The 15107-nt window shown below is 40.9% G+C and overlaps 1 protein-coding gene across 1 annotated transcript in view; it reads left to right on the top strand.

Moving 5' to 3' along the window:
• LOC145354089 (cadherin-like protein 26) overlaps positions 1-15107 on the top strand; it is a 70083-nt gene that overhangs the window by 29420 nt on the left and 25556 nt on the right. Inside the window, exons 9-11 of the mRNA XM_080205221.1 lie at positions 7776-8009; positions 8536-8757; positions 10866-10975. Of these exons, the coding sequence (XP_080061347.1) occupies positions 7776-8009; positions 8536-8757; positions 10866-10975 (566 nt within the window). The remainder of the gene's footprint in view (positions 1-7775; positions 8010-8535; positions 8758-10865; positions 10976-15107) is intronic.

The raw sequence follows: 15107 nt of genomic DNA, 5'->3' as shown, positions 1-15107 counted from the left end.
TGATCAATATTCACTAAACAATAACTTCTCCCTTTCTTCCTTGGTAAAGGCCCTATGAAGTCCATTTGTAAATTTTCCCATGGTCTCTTGAGTCTGGGTTGGTTTCCCATTTCTGTTTTGCAATGTCGTCCTGGTTCCACATGAGCACACTGAATGCATTTTTGGCAGAACCTGGCGATCATTTCTCCAGACCAGCAATTCTTAATTAAGATAGTCTTTTTATCTCTGCTAGTGTGTGTTACTCCATGATATAAATTCATCAGTGTTTAGTGTATTGCTTCCAGAGTAATTATTTTCTTATCTTTCCTCTCAATTCTTTCCATCTTTTTTTCTTCTTCTGAGACCTCTTCTTGAATCTGTTCTATGTCTAATTCAGTGTCATCTTTGGTTTGTATAGCGGCTATATCAGTTAATTGAGTTTTCTCTAACTTTTGTTCTAATGGATTTTTAGCTGCTGAATCTGCTTTGTAATTCCCTTGGTCTTTTCTGGTGATTTGTTTGTGTGCTTGTACTTTGATCACAGCTGCTTCTATTCCATCACTTTTTTTGGCAAACAATGTGGAATTGTTTGCTGAGATTTGGTAATCCTAAAGTTGGAGCCTTAGCTGGAGCTGATTTTGTATCAGTAAAAGCCTTTATTTCCTTGTCTTTCCAATCTATATTTTTCTCTACTAGGCCTTCCTCCATTGATCGAAACTTGCAGTGGTTTTGCTAGTATTGCATAATCTTCCACAATCTCACTCCTTTCATCATGTGTGATTGTGGTGCACATAATATAGCCTTCTTTTGATCTTCTGGAATTTCTTTTCTGCCTTGTGAAATGATGTGTCCCAAAAATGTTACCTTCTCTTCACCTAACTGAGCCTTGTTAGGGATTGAATTTGAATCCATTATTTGTATTGCCAAATGGTGTGTATTGTGATTGTTTGAAGCAATCAAAACATCATCTACATATTTTAGAATGGTGGTTCCTACACATTTAATAGGCTTGAATATTTGTGCCATATGTTTGTGGAAAATGGCTGGACTATTGTGAAACCCTTGTGGTAAATGAGTCCAAGTGTATTGCTGATTTCCCACTGTGAAGGCAAATTTGTACTTTTACTATTGGAATTGACCAAAATCCATTGGCCACATTTAGTACAGTAAAAATCATTTGATCGGTTGCAACTGTGTTTAGAACACTAGCTGGATTTGCAACTATTGGGTGTGCCCTTGTTGCGTATCTGTTTAGAGATGTGTAATCCACAACTAACCTATAACTTCCATCTGTTTTTTTAATCGGCCTTATAAGTGAATTAGTGGAAGGCGTTGTCTTTGTCACTACTCCTTGTTTTTCCAACTGCGTGATATTGCATCTAACAGCTTGAATTTCTCCCTGAATCTTTTCTGGTGGGGCATTTAAACTTCCACAATCTTGTTTATTTCTAGCCCAAATTCAAAGGTATTGTGCAGCCAATTTTTTTTCCCAGATTGATTTCTTTTCCCAATCTGTTTGAAATACTGCTACCCTAGAAATGCTACAACCTTTCTTTTGCCCTATTTATTCTTTTTGAATGTGTGGTGCCATTTGATGTTTCGTTAATTGTCATCCCCCCCAACTAGACAGTAACTCTATCCCCAGAATGCTTCTTCCTTTATTTTGACACATTCAGATTTGAACCTGTTTTTAAAAATATTTGGTATACTGATCAGTGCGACTTTAACTCCTCTAGTAACTCCATATTATTCTATTATTAAATCAATACTTGGTAAATTTAAGTCTGTTCGTGATATAGTTGTCCTCATGTCAATTAACTTGATACAATTCTGTCCTTCTAGCACTGTCTCTATATACATCTGAAAATCCGATTCACCATCAGCCTCTGGGGACACCAACTGTCATTTTGCAGTTAACGATATATGAAGTTTCTCTGCTGTGAAACTGACTTATATAACATAATAAAATCTTTGAAACAGGAATCAAACTTTTCAATTTGATTTCAGGTTGCAACTTATTTTGATTATTCATTCTTCATCTCAAATAACATTGTTGTATTACAGTAACTTGCTTTAACACGTTCTTCCTGTATTAGTGAAATGGGCTTCCTAACATCAATTAATCATCCTGTTTGCTTCCTTCACTGATTATTTAGTCTGCTGGATTAATTCTCTTTTGAGCCCACCTTACGTCTGTTGTGATTTTTAACTTTCCCATATTTAAAATTTATATCTAAATGTACTCTGCGTTCTGGACTACGTATCTCGTTCTCATGATTAGTTTGCTGATTTTAAATTTCCACTCCTCACAATCTAATCAAAATGCTGTTAGGTCATTGCCATTGTTGATTAGCCCTAATTTAGTTGGTGCTGTTATCACGAAATATCCAAAAGGCAAATGTAAACTTCACACTTACCCACCCAAATTGTGTAATTTTCATTAAACATTCTCCCTCCTTCCTTTTTATATTGTGATTTGAATTAACAATTCAAATTAATTGCTGCAAATTTTTAAAACACAATGGGCCCGATTTTACCATTTTGATCCTAAGTGACGAATCTGGGCACAGTTTGGATCTGACTTGGAAAACTGTTTTCAGGTGCCCCCATATGTGCCTGGCCTGAATAAAGAACTGAGGGTCTGAACTGCGCCGTGGGCAGGGCTTATCACGCCTAAAATGCTGCAGCTCCGACCGGACCTTTGAACTGTGAAGCACGGTCAAAAGAAATTTGAAAAATATGCCCCTGTCACATCGCTCCTGGGCTGCAATAAGTGGATGAAGTGGCCCGGCAGCGAAAAGTGGGAGCGATGGCCCCCACAGACATTGCCCCACTCCCACAACATAACTGTCCCTCTTATCCACCCACACCCCTTCCGCCCCTCCCCCCCCAACAACTAACCAGACCAATTGCGATTTTCTACCCCCCCTTTCCCACCACCGACTGCCTGCAGAGTTGCAGCAGTCCTCCCCGCCTCCCCCACCAGTGATCCATCTGGTCTCCCCTTCATCCCTCACCAGAGAGGGATCGGGCCTCAGCACCGCCCCCGCTTCCCCCCCACCCCATCATCCCCCCTCCCCCCCGCCCCCACAAACCACAACCACCACCAGAGAGCAACCTGGCCCACCTCCCTCCACCCACTCCCCTCCACCTCCACCACTGATCTGAAGAGGTCAGTTCAAAGCCGTTGGAAGCTTTGAACTGACCTCTTCAGAAGCTGGAGCGCCCGAAACAGACCTTTGCTGAGCATGTCCATTTTGCACCGAATCTGGACAAGCGAACATGATGCTAAAGGGGGAAATGCTCGTAAAGTTGGGTGGGCAGCCCATTAATTCAATTTAAATGGATACAAATCCAGTTAAATCGCCATTGCATCTGTTTAGAGTACGGTTCGGATCAAGGCCATTTTCGCGGCATGGACGCGGGCGCAGATCACGCTAATCGCCTCATGCCTGACTTTATCAAGTTTTCACGCTGGGAAACAGGCGCAATGTAATGGTAAAATCAGGCCCAGTGATTCATCCTGTTTAGGACTGAATGGGTTAACTTTCTGCTTGTTTCAAAGTTGGCTTGTTCACAGCAATCTTTGGATATGTGCCCCTTTTTTACACAAAGCATTTTTTTTCACCTTGAAGTTGTTTTTCTTTAAACCCTTCTTTTAAAAAAAATAATTATTTTTAGTTGCAATCTCTTTTACAACTTTTCAATTGTTAAACTATCTAACTCTTGTATTCTCTTTAAGTGGTATCTTCTATATTAATAACTTCTCCATCATTAGACTAAAGTTTAGATCTCCAGCATGTTTACTTGGTCTGTTTAACCAATAAGTGCGTGGCACTGTGCCACGACTGTCACAGCGAAATTAACTCTCATTACCTTGGTTTCCAGTTCTATGCATGTTTTACTACTTCTGTGTAATTGGCATACCCTTCCTTGGACCAGCTGTGTGTGGATAGCATATCTTTCCCGACTCCCACTTTTGCGTCAATGTACATCGTAACATTATTTTTTTGCTTTTGTGACCCACGAGGGACCTGGATATCTGATGGATCCAGTGATTGAGTGCTGTTCCCTCTACTAAAATAAGTGAGCAATACTTAATTAAAGGTGCATACTCACCTATTCTAGAGGAAGTGTCCACTCAAGCATTGGCTCCAAGATAATCCCATTATCATCACCAAATTGTTGTGGGAAATTCTTCTAGGTGGCCTGATTAATATAAAGTTAATCTTTTCATTAACATTTCATTTCCTAAAGGCAAAACAAGTTTATTCAGTTCAATAAAATTCTTCAAGTAAACTAGTTTTTATTAAAACATTGTAATGTTAGAATCAAAAACATTATAAGTTAAAAATGTTCAACCATACAAGACAAATCTCGTTTCAGTGAAATGGGAGATCTATGGATCTTTCTCAAAAGATCTTCAATTTCATGCCAAAAAGCATAATGCTTACACTTTTCAGATTATACAGCCCAGCACTTAATCAAAAGCAATTTCTTTCATTTACTGTTCTGTCACTCTAACAATGGCATGTCCTTCAATCAATTATAGTTTGACACCTTCAAATATTGATCTGTCATTAGTCTACCTGTTCTATGGAAGTCCTCTCCCAAAAATGGCTTCTTGTGATTCAGCATTCTTCTAATCAGTTTAAACCACCTCTAATTCCAAATGAAAGCACCTTTATCTTTTGGCATTATCGCCCGGCCTGGATATACGTGAGTAATTTACTTTGTTGCGTAATTTGTGCCTGACTTGTGCTGGTATCTTTCACGAATACAATTCATTTTACTGGCATGTTACAAATTAATTTCTTAGAGACATTATTAATATGTTACTTAAATATTTTGTATTATCCTCAAATCACATATTAAAACATTAGCTGCTAATTATTCTCATGCTGGGAATTTAGAATTAATCAGGATTCTCAACTACAGAATTAAAACTATTGAGCACCAAATTCTCCTACCTTGCAGGCAGCAGTGGTGGGGCATGAACAGCTGGAGTATTCTGGTCATCCGCCCTACTTTGTTAATCCCCTTTATCATCTCAGATATCTCAATTAGATCTCCTCTCATTCTTCTAAACTCACAACAGTTTACATGGAGTTAGCCAATTAGGAGACCACCTTTGGGAATATTGCTCTGCTCCCTTTGCTCCCAGTGAGTCTGCTTGGGATACAACTGGGCCCAAGAACCCGTTGTAACATCCATCCTTCTGTCATTGAAATAGTGATGCCCAAATTAAGGGTGTGTGGCCTGTGTAACTAATTTGTTCTTATGTTTGTAGAGCATGAATATGAACATATAAGTTACGAGCAGTGGTAGGGCATTTGGTTCCTTGAGTTTGCTCTGCCATTCAATGAGATCATGGCTGATCTGATTGTGATATCAACACCATATTCTCCCTACCTCCAATAACCTTTTACTTTCTTATTAGCCAAGAATAACAACTACCTTTGTCTTGTAGAAATTCAATGACCCTGCCTCCACTGCTCTCTAGGAAAGAGAATGCCAAAGATTTATGACCTTCTGAGAGAAACCATTTCTTCTCATTGCCATCTTAAATAGGAGACCCCTTATCTTTAAACTCTGTCCCCTAGTTCTTGTCACTGCCACAAGGAGAAAAATTGTTTCAGCATCCACCCTGTCAAGTTATCTCAGGATCTTATATGTTCTATTAAGATCATATCTCATTCTTCTAAATTCCAATGGAGACAGGCCCAACATACTCAACCTTTTTAAGTAAGATTACTCCCCCATCATAGAGATCAACTGAGTGAACCTTCTCTAGACTGCTTCTAATGCAAGTATATCATTTCTTAAATAAGGAAGTCAAAACTATTGCAGCATTCCAGATGTGTTCTCACCATTGGCCTGTACAAGTGTAGCAAAACATCCCTACTTTTATTACAAAGAGTATAGAATATAAATGACAACACTCTATTTCCCTTCTAATCACTTGTGCCAGTGTACTAACATTTGTAGTATAACTTTGAGGATGGGGCATGATTGGCACAGTCAATCTGTTGTAAGGAGAACAACACCAGAACAATACCATGCTAACAACCATCTCGTCTTGGCTGAAACACTCCAGACAAGGCAACAGGTGATTCTCCTCTTCACCCTCTCTAAAGCAATCACATTCTTCCTATATTGTAGCAACTAGAACAGTACTCTAGCTGTGGCCTAACAAACATATTACACAGCTCCAAGTGAATCTCTCTGCTCTTATATTTTATAGTTAAAAAGTCTGACAACACCAGGTTTAAGTCCAACCGATTTATTTAGTTGGACTTAAACCTGGTGTTGTCAGACTTTTTACCGTGTTTACCCCAGTCCAATGCTGGCACATCCACATCACTTATATTTTATGCCTTAGTTAATAAAGGCATGTATTCCAGATACCTTCCTATCCACCTTATCTATCTGTCCTGCTGTCTTCAGGACATGCACCTCAAGGTTCCTCTGGTCCTCTGAATTTCCTAGTGTTATTGGTCCTACCATTCACTGTGCATTCACTTGCCTTGTTAGTCCTCCCATTGTGTAATTCCTGAAAAAGAATTATTTAGATCTGGAGTCTTGAGGCTGATTGCTCAATAGAGTGATTTAAGAACATTGAATAAAAGACCACACTTGTTGAAGAATGTCACTCACTGTGGTTCAGGTTCAAAATCCTCAGGCCTGCAAAAGCGCCTGAATTAAATTAATACAGCCATAGAGCAATAAAGTGCAGAAACAGGTCCTTTGGTCCAACCAGTCCATGCTGCCTATGGTGCTCTCCTAGCTAGTCCCTATTGACTGCACTTTGTTTTGATTTAATTTGATTTATTATTGTCATATGTATTAGTATACAGTAAAAAGTATTTCCACATTGCACAATGCATACTGTTCACAGAGAAGGAAATGAGAGAGTGCAGAATGTAGTGTTGCAGTCACAGCTAGGCTGTAGAGAAAGATCAACTTAGTGTGAGGTAGGTCCATTCAAAAGTCTGATGGCAGCAGGGAAGAAGCTGTTCTTGAGCAAGTTGGTACGTGACTTTTGTATCTTTTTCCCGATGTTAGAAGGCGGAAGCGAATATGTCTGGGTGTGTGGGGTCCTTAATTATGCTGGCTGCTTTCCAGGAAGTGTAAATGGAGTCAGTAGATAGGAGGCTGGTTTGATTGAAGGACTGAGCTATATTCACAACCTTCTGTCATTTCTTGCAATCTTGGGCCAAGTAAGAGCTATACCAAGTTGCAATACAACCAGAAAGAATGCTTTCTATGGTGCATCTGTAAAAGTTGGTGAGCGTCGTAACTGACATGCCAAATTTCCTTAGTCTTCTGAGAAAGTAGAGGTCCATATCCCTCTAATCCATTCCCGTCCATGGACTTATCCAAATGCTTTTTAAATGTTGCCATGAAGAAGTTGCCCCTCGTGTCCCTTTTAAATCTTTCCCTTCTCACATTAAACTCATGCCCCCTAGTTTTCAATTTCCCTACCCTGGGAAAAGTATGATGTGCATTCATCCTATCTATACACCTCAATTGTTGAAAATTGATTACTTCTAATCAGAAAATCCTGCCTTTACTGTGGACATAGTCAAGATGTAGGGTGAAAGAAGATTGCCCAGGGCAGTGTGTTTAAGTTGCAAATGAGTGACAAGGAACACCAATATCAGATTCAATTTCCAGCATCTGCAGTTTTCAATTTTTGATTCGTGATACCGAGTCATCATTGATTTAAAATAAGGAGCATCAAAGACATGACAGATAAACGCAATTTGTTGTTCATACAATTTTCTTTTCTCTAGGTGTACCTCCTCAAACAGGAAGTGGTACTTTAAACATGTTTTTGATGGATGTCAATGATAATGAGCCACATTTGATTTCCACATACGAAGAAATATGTGATGATGGAGACATTCGGCATGTCACTCTTACAGCTAAAGATGATGACATGATTCCATTTGGTGGTCCATTTTACTTTGAACTTCTGGACAATAAAGAAAATATAAAGGAACAGTGGAAATTAGACCAAGACTTTGGTAGGTTGTGAATCAGAAACTATTAGTTTGCTTCACTACATCTTTTTATAATTCAGAAGAATGGTGACAAATTATTTTTGTTAATGAGGAGTGATAAGGGAGGTGATGGCCTAATGGTACTAACACTAGACTATTAATCCAGAGACTCAGCTAATGTTCTGGGAACCTGGGTTTGAATCCTGCCACAACAGATGGTGGGATTTGAATTTAGTTTTTAAAAAATTCTGGAATTAAGGATTGACTGGTGACCACGAAACCATTGTCAAATGTCAGAAAAACCCATGTGGTGTCTTTTAAGGAAGGAAATTGCCATCTTTACCTGGTCTGGCTGACATGTGACTCCATAGTCACAGCAATGTGGTTGACTCTCAACTGCCTCCAAGGGCAACTAGTGATGGGCAATAAATACTGGCCAACCAGTGACACCCATGTCCCAGAAATGAATAAAAAGTGATTCATGGACGCATAATTTGCAATCTATTTGTGCAGGTTCTCTTATTGATAAAGTTTTGTATCTTTATGACAGGTTATTCCATTAAACTTGTCAGAATGAAGAAAATCCCCATGGGAAACTACACCGTGCCTTTAAAGATCAGAGACAGGCAGGGTGTGGAATCCAAGAATACGCTCTATCTATGGGTCTGTCACTGTTATGATGGAAGTACTTGCCCTCATCCAGGTCCAATTTCAGTTGCTTTCAGTGCTGTTGCCATTGGTCTTCTCTTTGGAGCTTTGTTCCTTTTGTTACGTAAGTAAACACAAGCTCACATAGAATTAAATCCACCCATGCAAAAAGAAAGCAGTGCCAATTTGAGAAATACATTGAAATTCACAGAGAAAAAAATATCTTTACATCTCTGCTATTACTTAGACCATTTAAGAGATTGTGATGGGTGTTGTGTGCTTTATAAATTGATGGGTACATTGAGCAGAGTTTACTTATCACTGAATCCAATTCTCTGGTCTTCACTCTCATTGAACACGGTTCCATGTCACGAAGGTTGCTTGCATTTGTACATTTTGAAGAGACTGATTACTGAATTTCACGAAGGCAATAAAGATAAGTGCATACGTATGAGTCCATTTGGCCCATTCTTTTTGTAGACGCCTTATGCTCTCTCCACCACAACATTTAACTGTTTCTTCAAAGATTGCAAAGTTTTTGCCTCAATTACTTCAGCTGAGGATCAATTCAGCTGTCAATGATTCTGCAAAGAACTGCTTCCTGATATTAAGAACAAAGAACAACACAGCACGGGAAACAGGCCCTTTGACCCAACGAGCCCGCGCCACCATTTCAACATTGTGAGTCCCCTCTTCCATCCATGACCCTTGTCTGCGCTTATGGCACTCCACATTGGAAATCAGATTGAGGGGAGACTAATTTAGGGACAATTTGTTACACCAATCAGCCTAAGAGCACATCTTTGGGTGTGGGAGGAAACTGGAGCACCTGGAGAAAACCCACGCAAGCACGGGGAGAATGCGCAAACTCCCACAGACACTGGCCCAAATCCATGTGTCTGCACAGCAAACAGTGATACTCACTCAGCTGTCGTGTTGCCCATCAGCTGGTCCAGTTTAAGTGTACACTAACGACGTGAAGCACTAGGCTACTATTGAAACATCCAAGAGCAGCCCTCGCACGACCCATCGCGTGTATGCCCCTTGTTGGACAACAAGGCGGACTGAAGCACCTGTGGATTAAAAGAGAAAAACATCAATAACATGCACATCTTATGCAAAAGTTCAAGGGAATCCCCAGAAGCTCAAAAGTAAAACAAGTGAGCCAGAAAATATGTTGGAAGGTCCATAGGAATCAGTTGATTCCCAGGGACGTCTCAAGGCTCTTGATCCTTATTTAAACAGTCTCCTATATCCCTCCATCTCTATTCCGCTCATGTGCCTATCTAAGTATCCCTTAAACAACTCCAGCATGCCTGCCTCCACCACCTTACTTGGCAGTGCATTCCATACCCCCACAACCCTCTGTGTGGAAAACCTCCCTCTAACATCCAAATTATACCTCACCCCCCTCACCCTAAGCCCGTGGCCCCGTAATATTTGTTTCCAATCTAGGAAAAAGCTTACCACTGTTTACTCTATCTATACCCTTCATAATCTTATACACCTCTATTAGATCTCCCCTCATTCTCCACCTTTCTAAGGAGAACAGCCCCAATTTGCCCAATCTCTCCTCGTAGCTCAGTCCTTCCATACCAGGCAGCATCCTGGTAAACTGCCTCTGCACTCTCTCCAGGGTCTCCACGTCCTTTTTGGTCGTAAGGCGACCAGAACTGGACGCAGTCCTCCAAGTGCGGTCTATTATGGCCTGAAAATTTGCAGCAATTTATGGGAAGCTGTTGGGAGTATTGGGAGCCAGTTAGTTCATTTGGCTTTATGGATGGTTCATCTTTAGAATAACACCATCAGCACAGGTTGATTCCTGACCTGGCTGAAGTAGACTTGGGACCAGCTGCCTCAGCCTGCCATTGAGAATGAAAGACAAAAACTGCCAAGTAAAATAGCTCAGGAGGAAGCATCAACAGAGAATGGGCTAAGGAGTTTTGCTCAGGGCATACATGATGATGATTGGAATAAAAGATAATGTTTTAAGTAATGCATTTTTCACTTGAATAAAAAAAAATCAAGTGCTTCTTTAAGTAGTCCAGATATTCAATTTTAGGTTCTCTCTTCTTGCAGATCTTCATTGTAACGTGGACATCATCATTCCTCAATCACTATCTACCCATGACATTTGTACAATTATTTTAGTTACCTTAAAGTTTGCTGTTAAGAAGACTTGCAGTCTTAGGCAAAGATTGATTCTGATTTCATCTGCTTTTTTTTATATAGTTGGCTTTTGTCTGATGTTGATTATGAGGAAGAAAATCCATGAGGCATTGGTATGTGATCAAGGAAAACTAATAAAATACAACAACGAACAACCTTGTGTGTCGATCCAAGTAAGTATGTAAAACCTTACTATAGTTTAAATCCTTTGTGAATGGACACCTGAATTAATGAGACCTATTAGCAAACAATTCTTGTGAAAGAAAAAATCAGAGTTTCAGACCATAGTTTTCTGCTTGTGCATTAACCAGCAACCAATTTTTCTTTTGTTCCATTTTCTTCATCGGGGTATCTAACGAATTCTGAATACAACTAATATTTATCCAATAAATATAACAGTAGAAAGACAGCATCGTAACACATCATTGAAAGCCAAAAAAAACCCTAGAAATGTTACCTTTGTGTAATGAGCATGATTATAGTTCAGGATTCACTTCATTTCAGAGAAACATAGGATCAGGGATAGGCCATTCAGCCCATCAAGTCTTCTCCACATTCAATTAGATCATCTACCTCACACCACTTTCCAGCATTAACCCCATATCACTTGATATTCTCAGTCTCCAGAAATCTATTGATTTCTGTATTGAACATGCTCCGAAATTAAGTTTTTGCAGCCCTCTGGGATAGAGAATTCCAAAGGTTCAGCACTCTTTAAGACTTTCTTCCTCATCTCAGCTTTAAATGGCCTATCTCTTATCCTGAGGTCATGCCCCACGTTTTTAGATTCACCAGCCAGGGGAAGCATCTTATCTCGATCTACCCTGTCATACCCTGTAAAAAAGTTTAAGTTTCAATGCGGTCACCCCACATTCTTCAGATCTTTAGGAAATGCAGACCCAGTCTCCTCACAAAACAGTCCCACCATCTTAGGGATTAATCAGCGAACTCTCATCACGCCCTCTTTGTGGCAAGTATATCTCTCATGCATAGATTTGGTTCCCTTATCTAAGAACACTCTAGGTGAGGACTCACTAAAGCTCTAGACAACTGCTGCAAAATACTTTTGCACTCAAGTTCCCTCATGATGACATCCAATATACTATTTGCCCTCCTAATGTCCTGCTACACCTGCATGCTAAACTCTTGTGACTCAGGAACAAGAACTCCCTTTGGAAACCTACACTTCCTAACCTCTTGCGAGATAAGAAATATTCTGCCTTTCCAATTTTTCTACCAAATAACTTTACACTTATTCACATCTAGGGTGCAATCTTCTGGCTCTTCATGCCATCTGGTCCCAGCGATGGCGCACCCCACCATGTGTTTTCTGGTGATGCGGGGTGCCGATGACACAAAGGTTGGGAGTGTTGTGGATAGTTTGGAGGGATGTCAGAAGTTCAGCGAGACGTAGATAGGATGCAAGACTGGGCAGAGAAGTGGCAGGTGAACTTCAACCCAGATAAGTGTGTGGTGGTTCATTTTGGCAGGTCAAATGGGATGAAGGAATATAATATTAAGGGTAAGACTCTTAGCAGTGTGGAAGATCAGAAGGACCTTGGGGTCCGCGTTCATAGGACTCTCAAATCAGCTTCGTAGGTACTGGATGTGGTTAAGAATGCTTGTGGTGTACTGGCCTTCATCAATCGAGGAATTGAGTTTAGGAGTTGGGAGATAATGCTGCAGCTGTATAAGACCCTGGTCATACCCCACTTGGAGTACTGTGCTCAGTTTTGCTTGCCTCATTACAGGAAGGATGTGGAAGCCATTGAAAGGGTGCAGAGGAGATTTACAAGGATGTTGCCTGGATTGGGTGGCATGCCTTATGAGGATAGGTTGAGAGAGCTTGGTCTTTTCTCCTTGGAGAGGCGAAGGATGAGAGGTGCCCTGATAGGGGTGTATAAGATGTTGAGAGGTATTGATCAGGTGGATTCTCAGAGGCTTTTTCCCAGGGCTGAAATGGCTGCCACAAGAGGGCACAGGTTTAGGGTGCTGGGGAGTAGGTACAGAGGAGATGTCAGGGCTAAGTTTTTCACTCAGAGGGTGGTGGGTGCATGGAAACGGCTGCCGGTGGTTGTAGTGGAGGCAGATTTGATAGGGTCTTTTAAGACACTTCTGGGTGAGTACAAGGGACTTAGTAAGATTAAGGGTTATAAGTAAGCCTAGTAGGTAGCGATATGTTCGGAGCAACGTGGGCTGAAGGGCTGTTTGTGCTGTAGTTTTTCAATGTTCTATGAATCAGTGGGAAAATCCATTGATAGCAACAGGACCTGAAGATCACACCACCAGCCAATGGCGTACTCCTTCCTGACACTGAGAGAAATACCATGGGGAGGCCAGAGAATCCCAATATATATTCCTCTGTCGTGTTCTAGTCGAGTCACTTAGTCTGTTCAAATCCTCTTGAATCCTCCTTGCATCCTCTTCACAACTTACATTTCCACCAAGCAAATTTGGAAATATTAGAATTGGTCCCCATTTCCAGATCATTTTTATATAGAATGCAAATAACTGGACCAAGCGCTGCTCCTTGTGGTAATCCATTTGTAATAGCCTGTCACACTGCAAATGATTCTACTCTTTGCTTACCCTCTCTTAACCAATTCTCAATCCATACTAGCATGTTGTCCCTGCCAACTCCCTGCCCTGAATCCCATGCACTCTATTATTTACTAACCTCCTATGTGGGATCTTATGAAAAGCTTTCTGAAAATCCAAATACACCACATCCACTTCTTTATCAATACTATAAGGAACATTCTCAAAGAATTGCAACAAATTTGTCAAACATGATTTCCTTTCCATAAATCCATGTTGACACTATCCAATTTTACCATTCTTATCTAAAAGTTCAGTTAAAATGGATTCTAACCTAACATATTCAGTATTGCTGATATCAAATGAACAGGTTTCTCATGCTTCATTCCTCCTCTTTCTCCTTTCTTAAATAGTAAGATGCAGTGAAACAGGCCAGTTTTGTCTCCAGATTTTTGATCCAGTCAAAAAAAGAGTGCCTGTGTTTTAAGGTATTGTATAGAGGGGTAGGGCCTAAACACACTGGCAAATCTGGCTGCACTGAGATCGGGGTGCCATGTTTAAAGTATGCCCCAATCAAAGGAAGAAAAATACCCTCTCCCAACGGTCAGTGTTAGCATTTCCCCGCTCCCTGCAATCAAATCTGGCATCTATTCTACCACCCCCTCCCCACTCTGCTCCCTGCCCCCCCACAATCAAAGCTGGCACCTGCTCGACCACACCACCCCCACCCGCACCATCCCGGCAATCAGAGCTTGCATTCACCAGCTCCCCTCCCGCAATCAGAATCAGCATTCACCAGCTCCCCTCCTGCAGTTAGCATATCCCCAAATAGCTAATCCATCTAACCTATGTACAAGGGGTAACGTTGCATGTCCAATCCACAAACCCTTTCCCCCAAAGGAGTAGAAAGGTAGTCAGAAATGGCAGTAGAATTAATTTTTTATTTGCCCATTTTAGATAAATGCATCCTTCATTAAGTTTTATTAATAATGGGAAATGATAAGGCAATGCAAATACATGGCTAGTGCCAACGTTCTCTCCATCCTTCCCCCATGAGCCTTCCTCCCTTGCCCTTTGTTCATCTTCCACCCAATCTCCCAATCCCAGTGCTCCACCCCTCCCCACCCCCTGGTCAGCCTTTGCCTATCTCCCTTGCCCAGCCTTGGCACAGCGTTTGCTAATGGCACGTGAGTGAAGCCAAGCGAGGTCCCCAAAAACGAGAAAGCCACATTTACCAACCTCAAAATTTTGGAAGCAGTGAAACTCGCCAGGTGCTCGCCACTTTTATAGAGTCAGAAAACTGGACGTTCAAAATTCTCATTGGCAGGGAACTTTAATTTGGATGGTAAACTTAATTCTGGTGAGGTGGCCTTCTAATGAGAACTCAAGAGCTGCTAATGTTGCAATTAGGGTTCCCGACATTGTCAGGAAGCTTGATCCACCTTTAATCCAACTGGAAAGCCAAGGCAACAAAATTCTGCCAGTTTATCAGGAAACCATCAACAAATAGATTTTTTGCCTCCTTGAATATCCCTGGCTGCTTTACTGGCAGGACTGGAAAATTCCACCCATAGTACTCAAAACTAAACCGACAGTATCACGAGAAGTTCTTTGAATTCAACTAAAAACCTGTTGCTTGTTTTGAGATCTTGTTGCTAAATTGCACAATGGGAGAAGTAGGGTGTGTTCTTTTTGCATGTCACCTACTCTGCAAATATGTAACAACAGAAGCTTGCTATACATATCGTGTTTACTTGAAGCTGTTCT

This window comes from Carcharhinus amblyrhynchos, chromosome 16 (genome assembly GCF_965287045.1).
Source record: "Carcharhinus amblyrhynchos chromosome 16, sCarAmb.v2.hapA, whole genome shotgun sequence".
NCBI lineage: Eukaryota > Metazoa > Chordata > Chondrichthyes > Carcharhiniformes > Carcharhinidae > Carcharhinus > Carcharhinus amblyrhynchos.
This window is presented reverse-complemented; position numbering and strand designations above follow the sequence as displayed.